The sequence below is a fragment of the Gossypium hirsutum genome, chromosome D02 (assembly GCF_007990345.1).
Source record: "Gossypium hirsutum isolate 1008001.06 chromosome D02, Gossypium_hirsutum_v2.1, whole genome shotgun sequence".
Taxonomy (NCBI): domain Eukaryota; kingdom Viridiplantae; phylum Streptophyta; class Magnoliopsida; order Malvales; family Malvaceae; genus Gossypium; species Gossypium hirsutum.
The window spans coordinates 23,406,296-23,429,407 of record NC_053438.1 but is presented as its reverse complement, the minus strand read 5'-3'; the positions used below and the strand labels follow the sequence as shown (position 1 = coordinate 23,429,407).

Below are 23,112 nucleotides of genomic sequence, written 5' to 3'. Positions count from 1 at the left end.
CATAACCAAGCTAGGTTCGATTTTCCTGCAAGTATATTTTAACCACATTAGTAAGTTCATCAATCTTATTTACAATGGAAGGAGTACTTAGCGTATGAACCCTTCTCGTAGGTTCCATAGGTGGTCGATACTATTGAGAATTTGCAACCATAGTCGAAATTAATTCCCTAGCTCTTTAGGGAGTCATATTCACAAGGGCCCCTCCACTAGCGGCATCAATCATCTTCATCTCCATTAGGAGTAACCCCTCGTAGAAATACTGTAAGAGCGACTATTCAGTCAGTCCATGTTATGGGCAACTTGCACACAGCTTCTTATATCGCTCCAATATTTATAGAGTGATTTTGCTTCCTTTTGCTGAATTTCGACTATACTCCTCTGTAATTCGGCTACTCGATCTGCTGGGAAAAACCTATCAAGAAATAATCGAGACATATCAGTCCAAGTATTAATAAATCTCGAAGGTAGATAAAACAACCATTCTCTAGTAGAGTCAGCTAATGAAAAAGGGAAAGCTCGTAGTTTTATTTGATCCTCAGTTACTCATTATGGTTTCATACTTAGACAAACCATGTGGAACTCTTTCAAATGAGTATAGGGGTTCTCATTTTTCAAACCGTAAAAAGTAGGCAATAAGTGTATTAATCCCGACTTTAACTCAAACGGAGTTTCGCCCGCTGGATAAGTTATGCATAGCGGTTGTTATTAATTTGGTACAGCCACAAGTTGGCGTATAGTTTGATATTCCATATCACCTGAATCTTCAGATGAGTAAATATCTTCGGTGTAAGATCCTTCTTCAAATTTAGGTTGTGGTTGTTTATCGCACTAAATAGCTTCTTTTCGAAATGTTTGAGCCAACTTTTCTATTTCCGATTCAAATACTAGAGTCACCGATTCTAACTAGGTCATAAAGAAAACAAACAAAAATTAGAAATTTTTACCAGTCCTGGCAACGGCTCCAAAATTTGATGGGCGTCAAAACCACTAAATATAAATTCCTACGACAAAATAATAGTAAATGTGTAACAGCCCGAATTTTGGGCTAGTCAGAATAGTGGTTTCGGGACCAAAAATCGACGAGAAAAAAATTTATTTTCATTATATTTTTACGGTCTACGATTTCACAAAATGATTTCGTGAAAATTTCGTTCGAAAATTTTGACGTTTGGGCACTCAATTTAGTCAAAGGAACTAAATTGTAAAAAGTGCAAAAGTTGAGTTCTACATGTTAGAAGTGTCCAATTGTTATGAAATTTTAAGTTGGAGGTCCTTAAATGGTAATTAGACCATTGGTTAACTTTTTGGACAAAAATGTACAAGAGATAAGTGAAATAGAAAATTTTTAAGTTGGGGGCATTTTGGTCATTTAGTAATTAAAAGAATTAAAAAGGCCAAAATAGCCAAAAATTTGTCCATCTTCTCCATGGTGAACGAAATCAGCAAGGGGGAAGCCATATTTAGGGTTTTCAAGCTTCCAAGCTCCATAGTAAGTGATTCCAAGCCCTGTTTTTAATGTTCTTTACGTTTTTAGAGTCCTGGTAACTTGATTTAGCTTATTCTAGCAATAATTTAATCTAGGGTTCATATTTTGAAAAATATCCATAGGTGAAATATGTTTATTTTGATGTTTTATGGTAGAATATGAAGCTTTAAATTATGTTAAATAACTTTTACTAGCCGATTTTAAGTGAAAACGAGTAAATTGACAAACTCAGTAAAAATACCTAATGTTCATAAGTAAGTGTTAGAGTGAGAATTTGATGTTGCCATAGAAGGAAAAAATGTTCAGCATGTCATAAAACATAATAAAAAGGAATAAATTTTAATTTCCGAGCTTAGGGGAAAAATCATAATTTTGTGAAACTTTAGGGGCAAAAATGTAATTTTTCCAAAATGTGATTTTTGGACTGGATTGAATAATGTGAGTGTTAAATAAGTTAAATGTGTTATTATAAGTCAAGAAAGACAAGGAATTGACCTTGATTAGTGAAAAAGGAAAAAATGAGAAAAAGTGATAAATTTCCCGATTGAACATTCGGAATAAAAAGGGATACAAATGAAGTGACAGAAATGATCACATGTGTGGCATGGACTGTCTGTAGGCCACTATGTGAAAGTGAAAGTGATGGTCACGTGTGTAGTACTATGTGCAGGTTACTACGTGTATCAGATAGTGATGGTCACATGTGTAGTACTATGTGCAGGCTACTATGTGAATCGGTATCATTAATTATAAGGTGGTTGTTATGTGCTGATCCCACCGGATATCATTGATTACAAAGGGTGGTTGCTATGTGCTGAATCCACCGTGTATCTGTTATTATTCCGAAGTGTTCATCAGGAAATTGACTAAGTGAAAATACATGAGATCATGTAACGATTAAGTGTGATTAAATGATGAATATATGTGTGGAATTGAATTGAATAATGATTGAAAGTGAAAAAGTGAAATTATGAAAAAGTAAAATTAGCAACAAAATAGTTTTGGACAGTAACAATAGTGTGACTTTGAAAAATCACCAAAAATGGTGGAAATTGAATTAGAGAGTGAATAAGATATGAAATGAAATCTTAATGAGACTATTTTTACATAAAAGAAACAGAGCAAGAAAAAGAGTTATATATTTTGAGATATTTTAATTTTAGTGAGGTAGGGTCGGATTGATTTTGGAATCCCCTGTTCTGACTTTGGAAAATAATTAAAAATTGTACAAAAATAATTATGAGTTATAATTTATATTCTTAGAATCCTTAATGAGTTTATTTCAAAGGAAATAAACAGAAATATCATATGAATTCTGTAAAATGAGATAATTCATTTTTAGTGAAGATAGGTCAAAGATGTTGAGCAGTGAAATATGGGTGACTTTAAAGAATAAAATGTACTAATTGGCTAAGACAAAAATTTTTAAAATTTTATGGTAAGAATATATGTGAGCCTAGTTTCAGGGAAAATTAACGGAACTTAATTTGGAGCTCTGTAGATCCAGATAAAAATAATTTGGCGATTGTAACTTGACTAGACAGCTTTGAATTTAAATATAAGTGAATAGTGAAATTATGTATAATGCTATTTAAGCATGTTATATACATAAAGGCTCTGGGATGGAGAGGAGGAGGAGGACAATAAAGTATATGAATGAATTGTGTATAATTGGTTAAATGTCTGATTATAATCGATAAATGTTGAAATAGGAGTGATGCTTATATTGGTGCATTACTGGTCATGGTAAGCTCATGAGAGAAAATAAAGTTTCATAGCATATGCGTGTGGTATATTTGGCATGAAATGATGTCATGAGTGGCTTATGAATTAACTCATGTTGGTAAGTTGATGCATAATTGTAGTATTCAAATATATACATATTTGTAATATTTTGCTATGTGATTTAGAAAAAGGGAAATAAATAACATACTGAAAATTCGGCCATGGTGCTAGTTTATGTTAAAGGAGGGTTTTATGGCATATCTTAAGTAATGGAATGTTATGAATTTTGAGATTAATTTGCTAGTCAAATAAATGACAAATGAATTTATTACATATTCATAATTTTGACATATGCTTGGTATATGAAATGTAATAATATATGCTTGAATAAAATTTAAGTATTCGAATGACATGGATTTGATGGTGATAAGATTCAAACATTGAATTCATGAAGCACAGGTGATGTATTATTGTTGTGTGATAGTTTGGTTTGAGAAATTGGTTAGGTAAATGGTAAGTGAAAGCATTTATGGATATAGAAGAAAATTTGGAGTGAATATGAAATTTAGCTCAATTAACTTTCATCAATTAAACATTGTGTATACCAGAACGTGTTAGTGAATTACATATTCGTAAATTGACATTCAAAGTTCAGTTAGTGATATATGAAAATAACATGAAAAGATTTATGATTGTGATTAATATTGATTCTGACTTAAAGTGGATTCTTCAATATTGGATTGATTTAACGGATATATTTAGCATATGAATAGGTATGTATTGGGCCTCGTAAACCCTAATTAGCGACTCAAAGATAATAATTTAAAAGTTTTTAATTTGGATGAAATTTTATAACTCGGTTTAATATGTTTATAAGTGTATTTATTCTGGTAATGCCTCGTACCCTATTCCAGCATAGAATACGGGTAAGGGGTGTTACAATGTGATATCACCAGATTCAGCCCTAATGTTTAGGCTGGGTTTGGGGTGTTACAAAATGGCAGTATAGAGTAGCAGGGTCTAATCCACGGGGACTGACTATCCAATTTCACCTTTTTCATGACTAAAATCGTTGTCGCAGTCATAGTCGTGCCCACGACCTGTGCGTAACAGTGCTGAAAAAAAAAGAAATAAAAATGGGGGGTTTAAATTGATTAAGATAATAAAATAAGGAAATATGACGTGTAATAGAATAAAATAAAAAAACAAATTCAAAAATGCAAAAATAAATTTTAAAAAATAAAATAAATCGGTAAATAAAATATTTTAAGCTTAATCTTAGTCTCGGTGTACTCCAATCTTGAATCGATCCTTGAATTAGATTTTCTCTTCCAATCGATAAGTTGGTTATAGCAATCGAGGATCCCTCAAACCGCCAACTCTTCATCTCATAGTCGATCCTGGTATCACCTACAAATCGTACATTGTTGAATTTCTAACCATGTGGCACGTAGCCGTAATTTAAGACTTCGACAACCTTGCGATCTGAAAAGCCCAACTCGAATTAACGGCCTCAATCATGTGGGTCGTTTAAATCTAATCACTATCTCCCTTAACGGAATCCAACTAGCTTTTTCCAATTGAACACGCCAATTTGTTCGCGGGATTTTGAATACAGCACCGCCGACTCAACTTCCCAACTGTACGCCAAACGATTCCAACCCAACGCGCGCTTTTTGAATTGAAATCGAATCAACTTTGAGGGACGAATTTGTACTATCTCATATACATGAGAGATAGCGAATATCGAATTGCAAAGTATTTAGTGTGGGTTCAAATCTCATGATTACTTTGTCGAAGCGATAACCGGGCTAAGGCTAAAAAGGGTTTAGTTAATCATGAAAAGTATCATGCTTGAAAATAAATGGTTTAAATGAAATTGTGAAAAGTGGGAAGGGGAAGGGCTTGGTAGGCAATTAATCAAAAAGTTGAAAGTAAAAAAAAAAAGATTTGAAATGACATAATAGAGTATGACGCATGAATGAAAAAAAAATAGAGAATTTATTAAATGTTAAAGGTAAAATGTGTGTTCAATTAGCTGTAGCTATTCGATATTTATATACAGTTTTAGTGCTAAAATTTAGCTAGATTTTTCCTAAATATTATCACTAAATAATCCTAAAGATTATCACTAAATAATTCAAAATTTAAAAATCAAATTTAAACTAATTACAGAGTTGTAACAATATAAAAAATCTTTCAATTTTTATCCAGCCACTTTTTGAATCTTCAATCTTTCAATCAAGCCCTCCTATTTGCTTTTTGTTCCAATTTAGCCCATTTTTATAAGAGTTTGAATTCAACACACCAACTTCATTCATGATAAGAAAAATCTAAATTTAATAGCATTTTATTCAATAATTAGCCAAAAAGTAAAATATTAAAAATACGAATTTATCTTGCTATTACACTCCTAAAATTAGAATGAACATGTGGCATTAGACCAAGCATTGGACATTAGATTGTTGGGTAATTTTCATGTTGAGAATACTCATTCCTTTGATACCTCAAATGTTAACTTCATTGTCATAATCCTGATAAATTCTTTTTTATAAGACTACAACAAATAACGTAACTCTTTAAAATTTGATTTTCATGTTTTTTTCTTATGATTCTTTATTTACGTCATAGTTGGATTTGCAGGCGAGGAGCCTAATAGTACTCCTTAACAGCTCCTTAAAGATCATTTGACTCCATGTAGACATACAGTGAAAAGGGTTTTTTTGAATCTATAGAAAAAAAAAAGTCCCGCAAGAAGAGAGCATTGATACCGTTTTCTTGTTTTTAAATTTAACTATAATTTCAAAAAATGGAAATAAAAGTAAGAAGAAAATAGAAATATTTGAAAATAAAATATATTTTCATTCAACTGAAATAATATTTAAATAGAATAAGAAAAAATTAACAACTTAAACCTACAATCATATGATCAACAAATGCATAAAATTAATAACTTTGTTGATGCCATTTAAGCTCTAAAGTCTGGGCTGAATTTTAACCATAATTATTGGATTAGGTCGATTTTGAGAAAATGTGTCTTTTAGTGAATATGGTGAGAAAACACTTCCAATTAAATGTGCTTTCAACTTTGACCAGGTGTTTAAATATTAGTGTTTTTATCTTTGAGTCCCGGGTTCGATTCTTCCCCTACTCACATTTGTATTTTTTAAATTTTTAATTAATTTTTTAACATATTAGCTCTTTTGTTAGATTGTTTAATTAGTTGCAATTACATCCTTGAGTCTCGAGTTTAATTTCTCTCTTACTCATATTTTTATTTTTTATTTCATGTTACTTCAAGCTTTTTAATTTTTTAATTAATGTTTTTTAAGATGTTAATTTTTTCGTTAGATGGTAAGATAGTTATAATTACAACATTGAGTCTCGAGTTTTATTCTTTTACTACTCACATTTGTATTTTTATTTAATGTTGCTTCAAGTTTTTTATTTTTATTTTTAATTAATATTTTTAACATATTAACTCATTTCGTTAGATGATTAGATAATTGCAAATGCATTCTTGAATTTGAGATTCCGTTATTTTTATAAGCATATTAATGTTATTTTTATTTCATATTTTTAAAATTTTTTTATTTTTAATTAATGTTTTGATGATATTTTTTAATTAATTTTATATGTATATTATTATTTTTCTTTCAATTAATATTTGATTTGATAAAGTCTGGCAGCATGTTTTCCTCGTGAGATTTCATAGGCTGCTAACTGGCACTTTCAGATGTTGATTGAAATCTTATTTCTTTTTTCAACTTTGGCAGAGGTCTTTTGAATTTCGTGTCAGCTTCCTTGAAATTAGTTGCGAATGACATCGGTGATGGAAACCCAAGCCTAGTTTGTCTTATGTTACGTCAACAATATGAAAATGTTGAAAACAAAGGAATTTACCACAAATTACATGGGGAATGGTTTAAATGTAAAAATAAATAAATTGGGAGCTCCACCGTACGTACAAAGAATCTGAATGGAAAATAGTCAAAAATTTCTCCTGCATAATGGGCAAGATTTATGCCCCATTAACCACTTTTGAACACACGATATATGGAACGTATGGTGACATTGTGGCAACCTATGAACTGTTTCCCAGGGTAAAAGGTCCTGGAATTTTGAAACCAACCATCAAGAAAAGCAATCATGAAAATTGATAAAAGAAAAAAAAAGAAAAAAAAAAAGAGAATCTCAAGGCAAATGGAACAAGGGTTTGTGTTGCTGAGTACATTTTCTTCTGTGATTCTCATCTTTGGAATTTTGTCCATCGAATCCTCTGACAACCCTTCCTTATTCCAGGGGACTTGGATGAATGGAGTAGCAGATTCAAATACGTTTATCTAAAACCCAAAACCAAGGATTTCAATGGCAGCCGCAGGGACAAATGCTTTATAGAAAGATGGTATCTTACCGGTTGAAGGAGATACCTCGTTGCCAATGCCGAATCATTAGAACTGCAAATTAGGAGTGAAATCTGGAACAACTTGATGGACAAAAAACTGCCTTCCTTCACTCCAACTGCGGCTCCATACATAAGACCCATCTTTGTTTTTGCCCCAACAAAAGCTCCGGTCAGGCCTCCTAAAGTTGCTCCAACTGCATGAACAGATTTTTTCTTTAAAAAAAAAAGCAAAATAAAAAGATGAAAACAAAAGGGAAAAATGAACAAACCCACTGCAAATATGAAGATGAAGATTGCAAAAAACAGTTAGTAATAACTGCGGAAGCTGCTGAGCAGCAAAATTTCCTGGCCTCTTGAGCCAGAAAGCATGGCATGATAAAGGAAGAAGAAGGGCAGATGGTAAAGTCCATTGGGAGAAGTTTCAAGTTTAGGCTTACTGTTTGAAGACACCTAGAAATTTATAAATTGTAGGGCAATTGAGAAGGATTTATGGCAATGGAAATATATGAGACTGAACCAAAGGAGAGGTCAAGGAAGGAGGACCAACTTGGCGGTGATGGGTGAATTAAAAATGATATAGGTGAAACGGAAGGGATAGATAATCACCTAATTGTATAACACATTACTCTGAAACTCCTACTTGGTAAACCTTTACGTTATTTTTTCTACTATGATTGAATAATTGTACTATTATTTTTAAAGTTCTGAAGACGTGGTCAAAGTGGTGGGCTATAATCTCCCAACTGCACATGTACCAAAAAAAGGCAAATCAAACTTATCTCCTCAATTACTTATTTCTCTATTTCTTTGTTTCAAAAGCAACGGTTGTGGATCATTTTTACAAATATTATACATTATTACTCCTCTTCTTATCTTATTTTTTATTAAATTTATATGTGTTTTAAAAAAACGTTTCCTGTTTGTATGAGGTGTCAATGGGATTGGAGAGTTGACTTATCCCAAAAAAAAAAAACCATGTTATTATTATTTTAATAATCTTCTTACAAGATCTTATCTATTTTTTTACACAATACCTATAACTAGTCATAACTCATCCCTAATCTATGAATAGGAGGATAATGCCACGTTCTCTTGTATTGACAACAATATTCATACCAATCGAGCTAGAACTCAATCGGCAAAACCATATTACTATCTAAAAATAATATTATATTTAAAAAATTTATATTAATCTTTATATATTTTACTAATTAAATATAAATAAAACTATTTAATTGAGAAAAAAATTATATTTAAAATAGTGAAAATAATTCACAAGTTCTTGAAAAAAGTTTAAAAATTAAAATAAAAAATTAACATAGGAAAACCAAGAACCAAACTAAGCTGAAATCGAATTATAATGGATGCTTCAAAAAGTCCTAAAAACCCATTCAAAACAAAGCGATATCACTCCTACATATAATTAACATTATGGTAAATTATAGTATTTACAATTAACATTATAAAAAGAAGGTAGATTAGTAATGATGTGTAACCTTAAATGTGCATCTAACCTTATAGCATAATTGGGTAGGAACTCTCACTTGCCTATAAATACCCTACGAATCAACTTGGTATCGAGACTTCTCTCCACTCTCAAACCTAATACATTAAACCCTCTACCACACTACACCAAAATAGGCTTTTAGCGGCGCTTTTTTAAAGCGTCACAAAAAATGCCGCTATTGACAACGTCGCTAACTTTAGCGGTGTTTACGTGAAAAAATGCCGCTAAAGATCATGGTCTTTAGCGGCGCTTTTCACACACGCCGCTAAAAATCATAACCTTTAGCGGCACTTTTACCACAAACGTCACTAAAAATCATAACTTTTAGCGGCACTTCTATTACAAACGCCGCTATAAAATAAACTTTTAGCGGCACTTTTTCACAAATGCCGCTAAAAACATGACTTTTAAAAAAATTAATTAAATAATATTTCTTTCTATGATAAATATTATATTATGTTTTATTTTTGAAATTTAAACTTTAAACTATATACTTTTAAGGATAAAAAATATTAATTAAATTAAATTTTCTATTAAACTTTTAACTTTAAAGCTAAATATAAAAATTAATGAATTTAAATTTAAAATTAAAATATTATGTTTAAATAAATGAGCAATCTACCTCACAGCTCATCTGATCTATATTAACTCGGCCAAATATAAAAGAAGCTAAAAAACATGTAATAATTAACAATCATGGTTAAAGAAGCTAGTACACAAGGTAGCTACAAAACCCTGTTTCAATAACACCAAATTCAAGTTCCGACTAAGATAAACGACCATGGAATGCAACATTAAATAACACTCCACGTGAAGAAGTGCCAAGCCTTGGCTTTTCCAGCTTGAAGAGATTGAATCCTCTACTAAACCTTCAATATCTAAAGGATGCAAAACCAAATGATCAGATAAACCCCAACAGCATAAAAGTTCAAGAACTCAAGCCCCAACAGCATACCCTGCATCCTCCAGCCTGATCCATTTTCCATGAAAGATATTAGATTCATTGACAATAGAAGAGCCATTTACTGAACTAAGCATCATCCCAAATCCCAATATTAGCTTTAATGTTAAATAATCAGATCTCAAGATCAGTCAGCAATGATGAGATTCAACTATAAAACATTAAGAAAAAATACCTTCTTTCTAATTCAGCAATGTTGTCAACCCGAGTTTGATTGTACTGAACAAGCTCAGAGAACAAAAATGCAAAGGCACTCAAGCTAACCTGAAATGGAAGCACAACATTCAACAGTTCAAATTTTGACTCCAAATTGATTTAAAACAAATCCCCAATAAAAGCTACTATTGATTTGGTATTAGTTTTGGTTTATGTAAACACCTTTTCTATTTTCTAAAGTAATAAGATCTCAACGGATTTATTTTATTCTTATTTTGAGACTAATTTGCCTCATTTGATCATAATTTCTCGACTAATTTAATGGATAAATCAAATAATTCAATGAGAAAATAAAAGTTAAAGGAAACAAACTCAATAGATGCCTAATATTGCAACAAGAAGAAAAAGGTGAATTATTGAAACGATCTAAAACTCAGGTTGCTTGCTAAGAATAGGAATTTACAGTTTAAATAAAATAAGGGAAAAGAAAAAGCAAGTCTCTAGTTTAAACTTTATCATTTTCTGATGCATTTCAGCATAACATAAGAGGAAGAGATATCAAGAGAGAGTGAAGGAACCCCTTGTTTGTCCCAGCATCTAACCTTGTCCCAGCATAATGTCAACAACGTCTTGAAATGAGGGTTAAACAAAAATCCCTGCCAGAGACAGAAAGTTTCACCTGGACATCAAAGTTGGAAACAACAAACATTAGATCAAAACTTTAAACCATGCACCAAATGGAAACAAAAACTTCTAGCTAACTTGGATGAGAAAAATTTTGAGGCAGAATCTAGTTCATCTTTAGTTACTACTTTTTAAGGTACCTAATGCTATAAGAGAAAACCTGGTAAATGGTCAATGATGCTCCTTAAGAATATTGACAAACAAACTCCATTCAATAAAATAAAACCAACGAAATTGTAAATATAATGGTTGGTCCAATAATATGGATTAATTTTTTTTAAAAAGCATTAGTCAATGCAAGACAACAAATAACATTTGACAGCTACTCCATAACCAGAAACAGTTTTGCATCGCTGAAAATGGTAATAAAGTTCAGGGTTACCTAGATTTCTCTAAAGCAACATCTTTTAAGCAAAAACCAGACATAGAAACTGAAAGAAACTAAAACAATTATCTGAACTTAACAATCTTCCAGCAAATATTACTTCCATTATCACTTATCACAAAAATAAATGAATAGGAAAAAGCCTAAAGTGTATCATACCTGCTTGAAAAAGCCATATACCAAAAAAAATTATATTAAAGATATTGAACTCTAATATAGCACCTGGATATCCCTTTAAAGATATTGAAACATCTTCCATCTCTGTAAAAGCTTCTTCTTTGTCTCCAACCTCATATAAGGCCAATGCCCTACCAACTCTTGCATAGTCTAAGAATGCAAAATCTTTATAATTTTCAACTACCTGAAAGCAAGTGATGAAAATTTATTCACATACACTGCTGCATCACAACTTCACAAGCTGGTCTAAGTTCATAGGCATCAGAGGTGCATTAAAAATAATACGTTGTATATATGTAATATGCTATAGTCATAATAATCCTCTTGCAACAAAATAAGGTCTGAAAAGGGCAGAGACACATTATACCTTCATATTTTATGATATATTAGACAGTAGAATTCAAATTCACAAGAAAATTGCTATAAATCCTGTTATACCTCCACCCCTTGGAGACAAATTTATGGCTAGTATTTCCTTCAACATCTGGTCCATCATCCTTCAAAAGAAAATCATTACTCAATATGTGATAAAGGCCCTCTATGCCAGCACAGAGGCGAATCTTAGGACCTTTTGAAAATTTAATTACATTTATCTGATTGCTAGCTAATGGAATGAAGTGGATCCAAAAGAAAACAACAAAGAGCCATTGCACTCATCCAAATTGTGGGAGAAAGAATTCGGGTCTTTTTCTTAAAAAAAAAATTTTGATCAAATAAAATATTTTAAAAAATTTCAATAGTATTATATTAGTTTCTAAGTAATACAAACCTCTGCTTCTTCAATAGCATCCTCTCCCCTGCCCCATGAGATACCATCAGAAAGAGATGCTTCTGCTCTTGCTCATCTAAGTGAAGCTTCCCGGTCTAACATCTCTTCTCGGATCTTAGCTTCTCTTATGACTTTCAAGTCTTTTTCCTAGAACACAAAAGCATGAAACAAATTACAGCAATCAAACACAAAAAGACCCTTGGAAAATATACAAACGAGTTGAGCTACGAACAAAAAGAAGAAAAATTAATCCGAATCTGATATAACTTTTTTCTTCCAAAAGTAAACAAGCAAATAAGAGTGCAACATGGTAAAGGTGAGAGCAATGAAGCACTAAAACTTTTAGAAGTTTAGAACCTTTTGAAAATCATTACACTGGCATTGGGTATAAACAAAAGGGTGTTTTTTTGTTAAACGTTTGCAGCGGGGATAGCCATTGGAGAGCAGAAGAAGAAGGGGAAGTAGAGAAAACGATGAAGAAGGAGTTCAAAACGTCGTCGTCTGGTAGCGAGATGGAAAGCTGGGTTCATTTGATAGGGTCAGGTGAAGAGGAAAGAGAGAAAGAGAGAGGGCAAAGGGTAATAGGAGAAAGGGAAAGCAGAGTGTTTGTTGGAGAGTGGCAATTGAGAAAATATTGTCGTCCATGGGAAATTAGGGATTTCAGGGGGGGGAAATTTGGGGTAAAATGGCGCCATTTTTCAAAGTTAAATATTTTTGCGGCGTTTTCTGTAGAAACGCCCTATTATTTTGTGTGGCGTTTTTCATATAAACGTCGTAAAAAATTATTTCATTTTGAATAAAAATCATTTTATTTAAAAATATTTAAATATAATTATTAATTCTATTTCAACTAATATTTAAATATTTAAATATATTTTATTTAAACTTATTTATTAATTCTATTTAAACTAATATTTAAATATTTAAATATATTTTATTTAAACTTATTTATTAATTCTATTTAAACTAATATTTAAATATATTTTATTTAAACTTATTTATTAATTCTATTTAAACTAATATTTTTTAAATTTTTTTAAATATATAAAAGCATTAACTAATGGTATAAAATTTTATCATTTAACACTATCGTATCTTTTACAATTATATATGAAATTATTTAATATATAAATTAAAAATCAATCAGTCATGTACCCCAAAAATTTTAAAATTATTTTAAATAATAGTATTTTAATTTTTCTATTTTTAACAAATATTTTTCTATGTTTTTATTTCAAATTATTTCAAATTTATCCATTTTTAACAAATATTCGATTAAAAATAAATTGAATTTTAATTAATATAAATAAACAAATTAAATAGTAAATAGACAGATAAAATATTTTTTCGGCGCTTTTTCAAAAACGCTGCTAAAGCACCGAGAATTAGCGGCGCTTTTTCGAAAATGCCATTAAAGACCAGAGCATTAACGGCGCTTTTCTAAAATTGCTGCTAAAGACCAGAGCATTAGCGGCGCTTTTTCAAAAACGCCGCTAAAGTCCCGAGCATTAGCGGCGCTTTTTCAAAAATGCCGCTAAAGACCAGAGCATTAGCGGCGCTTTTTCAAAAACGCCGCTATAGCCCCAAGCATTAGCGGTGCTTTTTCAAAAAACGTCGCTAAAGCCCCGAAAGGTCAGACGCCGTTGGGCTTACGTTTTTTAAAAAACGCCGCTAATGCTCGATCTTTAGTGGCGTTTTATGTAAAGCACCGCTAATACTCAATTTGTAGCGGCGGTTTTTTTATCCAAACGCCACTAAAAATGCCGCGAAAAGCCTGTTTTGGTGTAGTGCCACCTCTACCTAAGTCCCTCTACCTTTCCGACTCTCAACCCTAGAACAAGTGAACCTGCCTTCTTTGACATTTCCCCCTGTCCTCCTTCTCCACTTCTGTTGATATTATGCATCAACAATTATAAAATATACAATTAGCAGAATATAATTAAGGTAAATTACTAGATTCGTAATGATATGTAATCTTATACAACTAAGTTGTTATAATGCAAATTGTTATATTAATGATCTTAAACCCTAAGTTCAAATCTTGTTATAGTATTATTTTACTAAAAAAATGAAAAGACAAAAAGCATCCTTAAATTAATATTTGTTAATATGTAAAGTAATAATAATTTAGTAATTTCCGAACTGAGTTGATGCTCAGTCAAGAACTTAACATAAGATTACAAGTATAAATATTAAATAATGGATTTGCTGACAATAATATAATAAATAATTTTTTTTTTAAATTTGGTATTTAAAATCTAATTAATCAATAGTTTTTAATATGAAATTTTAAATACTAAAATATTATAATTATTTTTAAAGTTGGGCACATAAGCATAAGTACAACATATACCCACATCACATTAAAAAAAAATCAACAAAACCCAAAAATCATTAAAAGAAAAATAAAATAAAATTTCCCCAATTGAAAACTCCCCAACCACGAATCTCAAGTCCCATTTCCCATGCCAAAACCTAAAATTTCCCCCAAGACCCCCTTAAGCCTCGACTAACAAGCTGTCCTAACCATTGTCTAGCACTGGTCAGGCACTGCCGGCCGTCAACCACCGACCACTAGCCTCCAATTCCTCAATTGACGCTTTGTCTCGTTAGTTCTTTTTAATAGGTTTTTTTACAGGAAATGTAAACCCATTAATGATTTACTTGTAACCTTGTTTCTATTTTTACTTTTTTTAGTAAAATGTAAATCTATTCATGATTTTTTTTTTTAGTTTTTTTACGGATAATGTAAACTCGTTAGTGATTTACTTATGACATTGTTTTTATTTTTATTTACAGATAATATCTTTGGTTTGTAAGATTCTTTAAATATATTTATGTCTGCTTTCCATTATTCATCAAAATATTGAGCACATATATGAATGTTGTCCTTAATTAGTCCTTACTTATTACGATGACTTGATCAATATTTTAATGTCCTTTTCAATAGCATGTTGGTGACTGAATTGTTCTGGGAATTTTTCCAATGGGTTCAGATTTGCATCGCTATTATTTTGGATAACTCATTTTCTAAACTACTTTCTATTAACCGTTTGAAGTAATTTTAAGTAACTGGCTAAAATATTATGAAATATTCACAGGTTGAAACTATTATTTGAGATTGCTGTATGTTTTTTTGTATTATTTGAGATTGCTGTATGTTTTTTTGTTTGCAATTATTATGTTTCTTTTATTTGGGATTGTTGTGGTAGTATCTTTTCAAGGTTTTTTTTTTTAATACGTTAATATTAGAGTTGTGCGTGGGTCAGTTCGGGTTAAGTAAAAAAATGTTTTTTTAGGTTTGCGTCCTGCTTGACCGAAAAATGGGCGTAAAATTTTGCTCAAGTCAAGTCCAGATAACAATACTAAAACTCGAACTCAGCTCAATCTACCCATATGAAAAATTTTATATTATTGTTTTATATAAAAATAAATTTTAAAAATATAATACATCAAGCACATTAAAAACATTAAAATAAGTGTTTTTCAACAAATGGAAAAAGATAAAAAAAAATATTTAGATAACACTAAGATAAATACAACTTAGCGAACAAATACCTCTAAAATAGTAGCAAAATTAAAAATAAAACAACAGTTATACAATATCCAAACAATAATAATAAAATAGTAGCAATATAATAGCGAAATGATAGCAAAACAATGAAAAAACCAATGGCAAAATAAATAAATAAAAGCAGTAGCTTTTTTTTTGCAATTTCGAGCTAGGCCAGAGCCGGGCAAAAAAAGCTTACTCGAGGCCCGAACCGTTTAAAAAACAGGTCTTATTTTTTTTATCAAAACCTATTTTTTGGACCTATATTTTTGCTCAAATCATCCCATTTTTCAAGCGGCCCAGCCCATGTACAAGTCTATTTGATATTGTGTGATTTAAGATATTAAGTTATTTGGAGTTATTATTGAAGTTTTAATTTGTTTGGAATTTTTATGTTTAAATTGTTAGGAATATTTAAATTTTTGTTAAATTGTTATATTTAATTTGTAACATCCCTCGCTCGATCCGATAACATATCAAAATAAGAGATGCTATATTTAAACACTAAACCCATCACTTAAGCTTATTCTTCTGTTATATTTTTAATTAACATAGCACTTTATCACTAATAATTACAACTCCACATTTTAATGAATTATTTCATATCGTAATGGTATGAAATTTCATACTAATATTAACACCATTAAACATTTATTTATAATATTAAATTTCATAAATCCTAAGCTTACAAACTTAGGAGAAGGATGAGTACTTATGATACTTACCTCAATGAATGCTCTATAATGCTTAATCAAGCTTCCATAAGCTTTATTCCATTATCAATCAAGCTTGAAAATCTAGTAATCACTGTCTCCTCATTTTCTATAAACCAAAAATATATTCAAAAATTAATATAGATTCATTTTAAGCTTTCTTAAAGCAACCATTTACAAAATTTAACTTGAGATGTAGGAAGCAATTTATTACCTTGTTTGAGCTTTCTTTCTTTAATTTCAACTTTTCTCACAAAAGCTCCATAATCCCTAGGTTGAGAATGATAAAATTGATGGTGGAAATGAGTTTAAGAAGTTGTTTCTAAAAAAAATTTAACAAAATCTCGAGGTGGGTAGTGAAAATTTTGGAAGAAATTAAAGAAGTAACCAAAGAAATGAAAGAAGAAAGAATGGAAGCCATGAAAAGCTTGCTACTGGCTAGAGGAGAAAAGAATGAAGCTGGTGAGTTTTTTTCCCATCTTTAAAATACCCATAAATGGGCTTTGGGCCCATGTCAACATGTTTCAAGTCTATTTTTTTTTGTTAAATTGAGGTGTTACACCCCAAGTTTTTCTAGTTCACGTTTTGGTTGGTTAACTAAGTAAGGTTGGTGATGACTCACATATGAGCTAGTCAAATTCGCAAGAATTGACTTGTTTCATTTGGCAAATTTTCTCTTGCGAAATACTCCGCTAGGTTCTACCATCTTGCAGATTCCTATTCCGTATTTGGTGAGATTTTTCGTTGTGAACCCGCCATTGGCGAGTTCAATTGTGGTGAATAGGTTTGTTGTTTTAGAATCCAGAATGGTAGGACACGTACAGGAAGCGTGTCAAGTCCTATATAGGAAACGTATCATTTTGCAGGACACCTATAGTGCTTCGATAATGGTGTCTGATTAGTGGAACCGTGTGTGATTAGTGGAATCGTTATGTGCATGTAAAATGATTAGGTAACAAGTTATAGTGGAATTACAGGCTAATTCCTATATAAACAGGATAAAAGCTTAATAGAGAAGGATTTTTTTTTTGGAATTACAGGCTAATTCCTATATAAACAGGATAAAAGCTTAATAGAGAATGACTTCTTTTTTTTACTTTTCTCTATTCATCTTTGTTCTTTCAAAAGAAACCTAGTGTATTCTTCGCTGCGTGAAAAAAGGTACCAACTTTCAACTTGATTAGTAACTGACTTTTTCAAGCCAACTGTTTGTACATTCTTGAGTCCTCAATGAGTTTAATATCAAGGAATGATAGGGGTGTAGGAAAAAAATTATATAGGTTTCTACTGGAGATTGAAGGGAAGGAAACTTCTCTCTGGTTAATGTTTGCATATTTCCGATTCTTGTTTTTACATTAAAGTTTAGCTGTTTTTGAACTTAATAAAGTGTGTAATTTTATTTAGCTAAAGAAATGGTAGAAGGCCCTAATGCAAAAAGGAAAGAACCCGTAAATTAGGCAAAGCTTTTTTTCTAGTAATCTCTAGTGAGTTCTTTTCATTTGTGTTCCTGTTAAATCCCAGCTAATTTCATGATAATGTTGTCTTCCATGTATGTAAGTTCATTTAAAATGCATGTTTGTGTTAACAAACTAAAATGATAATAACAGTATATGCATGGATGATTGTAAATTGATACTCTTCCTTGGCCCACAAGCTCCGTATCTGGAATGGTGGAAGGGGGAAACGGTGGGAACTGTTGAGATGTGGTGGGAGAAATGTATGGAGATTATGGTATGATATAAGAGTTACCTCTGATAGGGCATGTAATGCAAACCACGATAGGTGAATACACTGACCTTACAGGAGAACATGTAAGTGTTGGAATTAACAAAGAGGATTTGCAGATGTTCAGTTGGATATATGAAATATCGGCTCAATGGAGCAATACCGTGAATGTGAAACCATGGCTCTTCGGAGTGATATGTGGATCAAAAGCTACCACAAGGAAGGGGTCCATGAATAGTCCATGGAAAGCATGCAAGTGTTATGTAAAGTTAATACACGTGAATAGTGCTTAGATGAATGAGTATCCGCATGATTTGTGCTTAACAATGAAAAGTATCTAATTTTGGTTGTGGTGCGAAATTGTCTATTTTTGGGATTTGACACAACTAATATTCACATAAAAATTGAAGTTACTAGTGATTGCATTCTGCGATGGATAGTATCCGCCAACGAACCCTAATTGTTTGGTGTTATGAATCTGCCAACGAATCGTACACAACTATATTGGTGTATCCGCGTGTAAATTGTTGGTATTACTAAGTGCTGTTAGAGCCTAGCTTAATTTCACTTCTTGAAGACCTTGTTTGAAAGTTTATTATTTATCATTGGAACTCACTAAGTTCGTTATGAACTTACTTAGTTTCCCTTACCATGTTAGGATCTGTTGAGAATGTGGACTTTTGAAGGGACTTAGCTAGACAACAGACTTTTGTAAGCCATTCATCATACTGTCGTAACATGTATATCAAATCGGGACTATTGTTTAAGTCTCTTGTAATTGAATTGTGTAAAAGCAAAATTGAATCTTTTATATAACAGTTGTATATAACGAACGATGACACTTTACCAATTTATTAACTTTTATATTATGTGAATTAAGGCTTACTCTTATTTTCCCTTGATTTATGCCTTAATTCTTTTAATCCACCGAGTGACATTTTGGAATGTATACCTTTATTTTCTTTTGGTTTTGTTTTAAAAATACTACTTTGCCAAACGTCATCTTAAGGTTGTTTTATTAAAATCGTATTGATTGCCTTAACTACTAAAACCAATGTTTTTGTCATTACGAAATGATTTATATTTTCTGATAACATCACCATTCGTCAGTCAGATGGTCAAATTGGGGTGTTACAATTTTTATGATATCAGAGCTTCGGTTTAACCAATTCTCGAAAGATAGAATTTAATAGTAGTCCCTGATATACATGTTACAGGTGTCTTGCTAGTCCTCTTATTGAAATGCCAAGTTGAGTTTGTGTTTTGTAGTTAATATTGAACTTGATGTCGACAAATTCTCGAGCTGCTATCGGTGAAGGATAGAGAGCAATGCTTTTCACAATCTAGAGGTCCCAGCTAAATAGTGATAAGAGTGTAGATATCACAAATAAATTGTTTCATTTTGGGTACAATTTAATATATCAAATACAGATTATATTAAAATAATAAAATCTTGGAAATCTGAAATCCATCCAACTATTTTCAGCATTTCATCGTTATTTGCTTTTGAGATGCACAACGTAACTAGTTTTGATAGCAAAATAAATCAACCACAACAAAAGAGAAAACCACCTTGGGTAATGAGATGTATTCATTCATAATGTAATTTCTAAATTTCTAGAGGCCGCCACCCATCTTCCTATCTCCTACATTTTCTCACTATTACCATGGGGAAACACCCAAAACAAATATGAATCTGTATATAAATTAGGTCAAAAGATACATAAAATTAAAGAATAATGGACCTCAGTGTAAAGAGTTACATGAATCTGAATCACACTTTTATCAGAGTACTATACCGCTATGACGTGTGTAGCCAGGTATCCTGTCAAGAAAAAAGCATCGCCTATCAGATTCAACAGCTACAAATAATAACACCAATTATCCTTAAAGCGAGTATTTATTTTTGTTAGCAATGGAGTCAAATTCGAATAATTAATACTCACAAGCTTAGTTGTACATTTTTGTTTTTATTAGCATTGAAAATTAAGTTCGAACCAAGCATGAGAACTTGAGCTCCATAGTTCTATCTTTATGTTGAACCAAGCTCAAACTTTAAGATCCTAATGACCTCAAAAAAAAAAACACTCCTCCACCATTAGCATATATACTTACATTTCTCTATGGTAATGTATCCTCAAAAAACACCACTATACTTACATTTCTTGTACTCATTAACATGCATCCACTTGGTAGAGGACCATTTGTCCCCCACAATTACCGGGCACCCACCTGCCACCAGCCATAAGACAGTTAAATTCTTTTGTTTATTTGGCTGTAGATAACTAAAAGTTGTGATGAATGAGAAATGTTTTTTAACATAAGTGTCACAATATTATAGTATGGCTGTAGATATTTTTCCCATGGAAATGCAAAACTGCTCAATCATTCTTGAACCATACAAGTAAAGAAAAACCCAAGAAAGGTAGGTAAGGGATTGACTGCAAACCATGCAAACTTGAAGGATCTACTGTGGCATCCGGTTTCATGCTCCAGAACAGCAATGCATCACCCATCTTAGGCTTCACAGCAAGACCACCTTTGCCACATTTGGACAATTCATCCCACCATGGAACAGCGCTAATATTGCCCTTGGCATTTGGAAATATTGTCTCCCCCCCTTCTTCAACATCTGACCTGCATCAGTAGCATTGACTAATGTAAGCGGTAACATTTCTTTTTCTTTTAACTTGGGTTCAGTTTCCATAGGCATGTACAGAGAAAATTATAAAACTTACAAATACATGAGCATAGTAGCCAAACGCTGGCCTCCATGTCTAGTATTGTACTCATCAACGAAGTAATCAAAATGTGGTTCATATTTCTGTCCAACTTCATAGTGGAGAACTTGAAGACCTTCTCCATGCTCTGTAGATTATGAAATTAGCTAACTCGTCAGAAAAAAAAAAAGAAAAACAATCAGCCACAAGAAAGAAGCAATAATTGGAAAAACAAGGACAATCCATTTAATTGCAAAAGGACATTAAAAATATGTTTACCAAAATTATAAAAGTATCCCGTTTGCATGTGGCCGCTAAGGCTTAATTGAGACTCATAACCAGGAGATTACAGGGAAGAAAAGAACATGTCAACAGATTTTTGAACAAAAAAGGAATTTAATTATTGCTTCAGAGGATAATATCTGTAGAAGGTTATGCTTTGTGTTAGAATCTCATACCTATAGGAATGAAACTGTACTCTGCTATCCTTTTTTCTATATCACTAATAATTTTATCTTGCCCTCTTTTCAGAAACATACCCGAACTTGTACGCACCCTGTGAACAGTACAAGTCTAACGTCATAAGATGTAACATTGGGTCCAGTGTTCAACACATAAACTGGTCTTCAAACAAAACAGGGCTTCCTCAAATAAGTTTTAGAACTATATTTGAAAAAAAAAATTGATTTTCAATATACATCTTTCGTTAGCATTTATAATTACAACAAAAATAGAGATGGAAGGATAAGAAATGCAAACCTGCTATCTTTACTCTTCCCTGTTTTGCTATCAACAACACTGGACTTTTTCATGAAAGGTTTAGCAATTTTTATTAGGTACTCGCATTCTTCTTTGGACTGTTCAAATTAGTTTAAACAGTAAAAAAGTATTACATCTAATGAAATTGTGAGTGGAAAATATTATCAACATCATCATCACCATCATTATTACTACTAAAATACATATGCCGTTAACTTTCTTAGCTGTATATATATATATACTTGAAGCAAAATGAATAATCCAAACAGTAACAAATTAAGAAACTGAACAGCACTACAAGAGGATCATGATTATGAAAGCAAGTTGTGTTAACTAGGCAGAATTATATTAGTTTAGTAACAAGAAAAAGGACTTGAAAGGTTTCCTCCGTCTTTTTTGGAGGGGGGGGGGATAATTTCAATTCTTTTAATGTTTAAAGGAAAATTTCGTAGCGTAAGCACATTAAACCAAAGGGATGAAATTGGGAATTTCAAATAATTGATACTGACCAACAAATCTCAAGGATATATGAAACGTTGATACATTTTAGGTAAAATAAAGATTAAAAAAGAAAAAGAAAAGAACCCAACCAAGAAATTATGATAAATGGAAGCTCTAGGTTCCCAAGAAAGGACTTCAGTCCACTTCTCCCCTCTGTTTCCCAATCTTCCTCTGCATCAGCGCAAATGTTAAACAATTAGAAAATGCTAATGAAAAGAGGTGTCAAAGCGACGAAGGCTTTACCTTTCAGAAGCCATGCGTCTATAAGAAGTGAGATCATAGGACGAAGAATCGTCGGTGGTCATTGGGAGGGAGAAAATCCCTAATCCCAAAAGCATCAACAAAACGATTGTTAACATAAACAAGATCGATAATACAAGTGTTACTGTCAACCTTTTCTTCGCTGTGAATCGAGAATGTCTCACTTTCGCCATTCTTGAATCTAAACAAGAAAGATTCCAGCTCAAAATCCTAAAGGTCAATCCAATAATACCAAATTCCTAATATTTTTCAGATTGATAAACTTTTGACAAATTTCCTTCCGAAAAGGAAAAAAAAAATGAAAGAGAACTATTTGAGGACTAACCGAATTTACAACGTCCATTCAAGAACGTGCCTTTTTATACAACAAGACGGTTAAGAAATGACAAGATAACCCTTGTTTTTATATTTTATTTCTTTTATGCTTCGCAGTAAGCTTGAGCGTAAAATAAATGCATAATTGTAAAAAAAATACCGAGTTTTTGAGTTTGAGCCTTTAATTTTTTTTTATTGGCATTCTCAGCATTACGATTTTTTTCATAAATCAGCCTAATTTTAATGAAAAATGTGAGTTAACTATCAATCAAACCGCAAATCAACGAAGTAACCTATATTGTTTGCCACA

General features: G+C 31.7%; 3 protein-coding genes across 19 annotated transcripts; all 3 read right to left on the bottom strand.

The window, feature by feature from the left end:
- Positions 1-7,046: 7,046 nt before the first annotated feature.
- LOC107910695 (NEP1-interacting protein-like 1) lies at positions 7,047-8,463 on the bottom strand. 2 transcript variants are annotated; one of them, XR_001687723.2, is made up of 3 exons: positions 7,886-8,461; positions 7,642-7,810; positions 7,047-7,554 (listed from the first exon to the last, which is right to left on the bottom strand). XR_001687723.2 is itself a non-coding variant. In XM_041088680.1 (3 exons), the coding sequence occupies exons 1-3, from the start codon at positions 7,755-7,757 to the stop codon at positions 7,202-7,204; spliced, it is 366 nt and encodes a 121-aa protein (XP_040944614.1). In that variant the 5' UTR covers positions 7,758-8,463; the 3' UTR covers positions 7,047-7,201. The 2 variants fall into 2 exon arrangements, 1 of the variants encoding a protein (XP_040944614.1); XM_041088680.1 differs by having other exon boundaries at positions 7,047-7,324; positions 7,444-7,554; positions 7,626-8,463.
- Positions 8,464-9,783: 1,320 nt separating this feature from the next.
- LOC107910697 (trafficking protein particle complex subunit 5) lies at positions 9,784-16,953 on the bottom strand. 14 transcript variants are annotated; one of them, XM_016838657.2, is made up of 8 exons: positions 16,736-16,953; positions 16,534-16,630; positions 12,256-12,402; positions 11,925-11,983; positions 11,469-11,670; positions 10,843-10,919; positions 10,260-10,348; positions 9,784-10,153 (listed from the first exon to the last, which is right to left on the bottom strand). In XM_016838657.2, the coding sequence occupies exons 5-8, from the start codon at positions 11,566-11,568 to the stop codon at positions 10,060-10,062; spliced, it is 360 nt and encodes a 119-aa protein (XP_016694146.1). In that variant the 5' UTR covers positions 11,569-11,670; positions 11,925-11,983; positions 12,256-12,402; positions 16,534-16,630; positions 16,736-16,953; the 3' UTR covers positions 9,784-10,059. The 14 variants fall into 14 exon arrangements, with proteins under 14 accessions (XP_016694146.1, XP_040944606.1, XP_040944608.1 ...); XM_041088672.1 differs by lacking the exons at positions 16,534-16,630; positions 16,736-16,953 and adding an exon at positions 12,613-12,900 and having other exon boundaries at positions 9,784-10,001; positions 10,079-10,153; XM_041088674.1 differs by lacking the exons at positions 16,534-16,630; positions 16,736-16,953 and adding an exon at positions 12,613-12,898 and having other exon boundaries at positions 9,784-10,001; positions 10,079-10,093.
- A 2,855-nt stretch (positions 16,954-19,808) lies between these two features.
- Positions 19,809-22,825, bottom strand: LOC107910698 (probable prolyl 4-hydroxylase 3). 3 transcript variants are annotated; one of them, XR_005910320.1, is made up of 9 exons: positions 22,470-22,825; positions 22,316-22,397; positions 21,726-21,823; positions 21,425-21,522; positions 20,985-21,114; positions 20,696-20,883; positions 20,407-20,478; positions 20,193-20,309; positions 19,809-20,071 (listed from the first exon to the last, which is right to left on the bottom strand). XR_005910320.1 is itself a non-coding variant. In XM_041088670.1 (8 exons), coding segments are annotated over exons 1-8 (861 nt in total). In that variant the 5' UTR covers positions 22,661-22,824; the 3' UTR covers positions 19,809-20,069. The 3 variants fall into 3 exon arrangements, 2 of the variants coding, with proteins under 2 accessions (XP_040944604.1, XP_040944605.1); XM_041088670.1 differs by lacking the exon at positions 20,193-20,309 and having other exon boundaries at positions 22,470-22,824; XM_041088671.1 differs by lacking the exon at positions 20,193-20,309 and having other exon boundaries at positions 22,620-22,824.
- Positions 22,826-23,112: the final 287 nt, after the last annotated feature.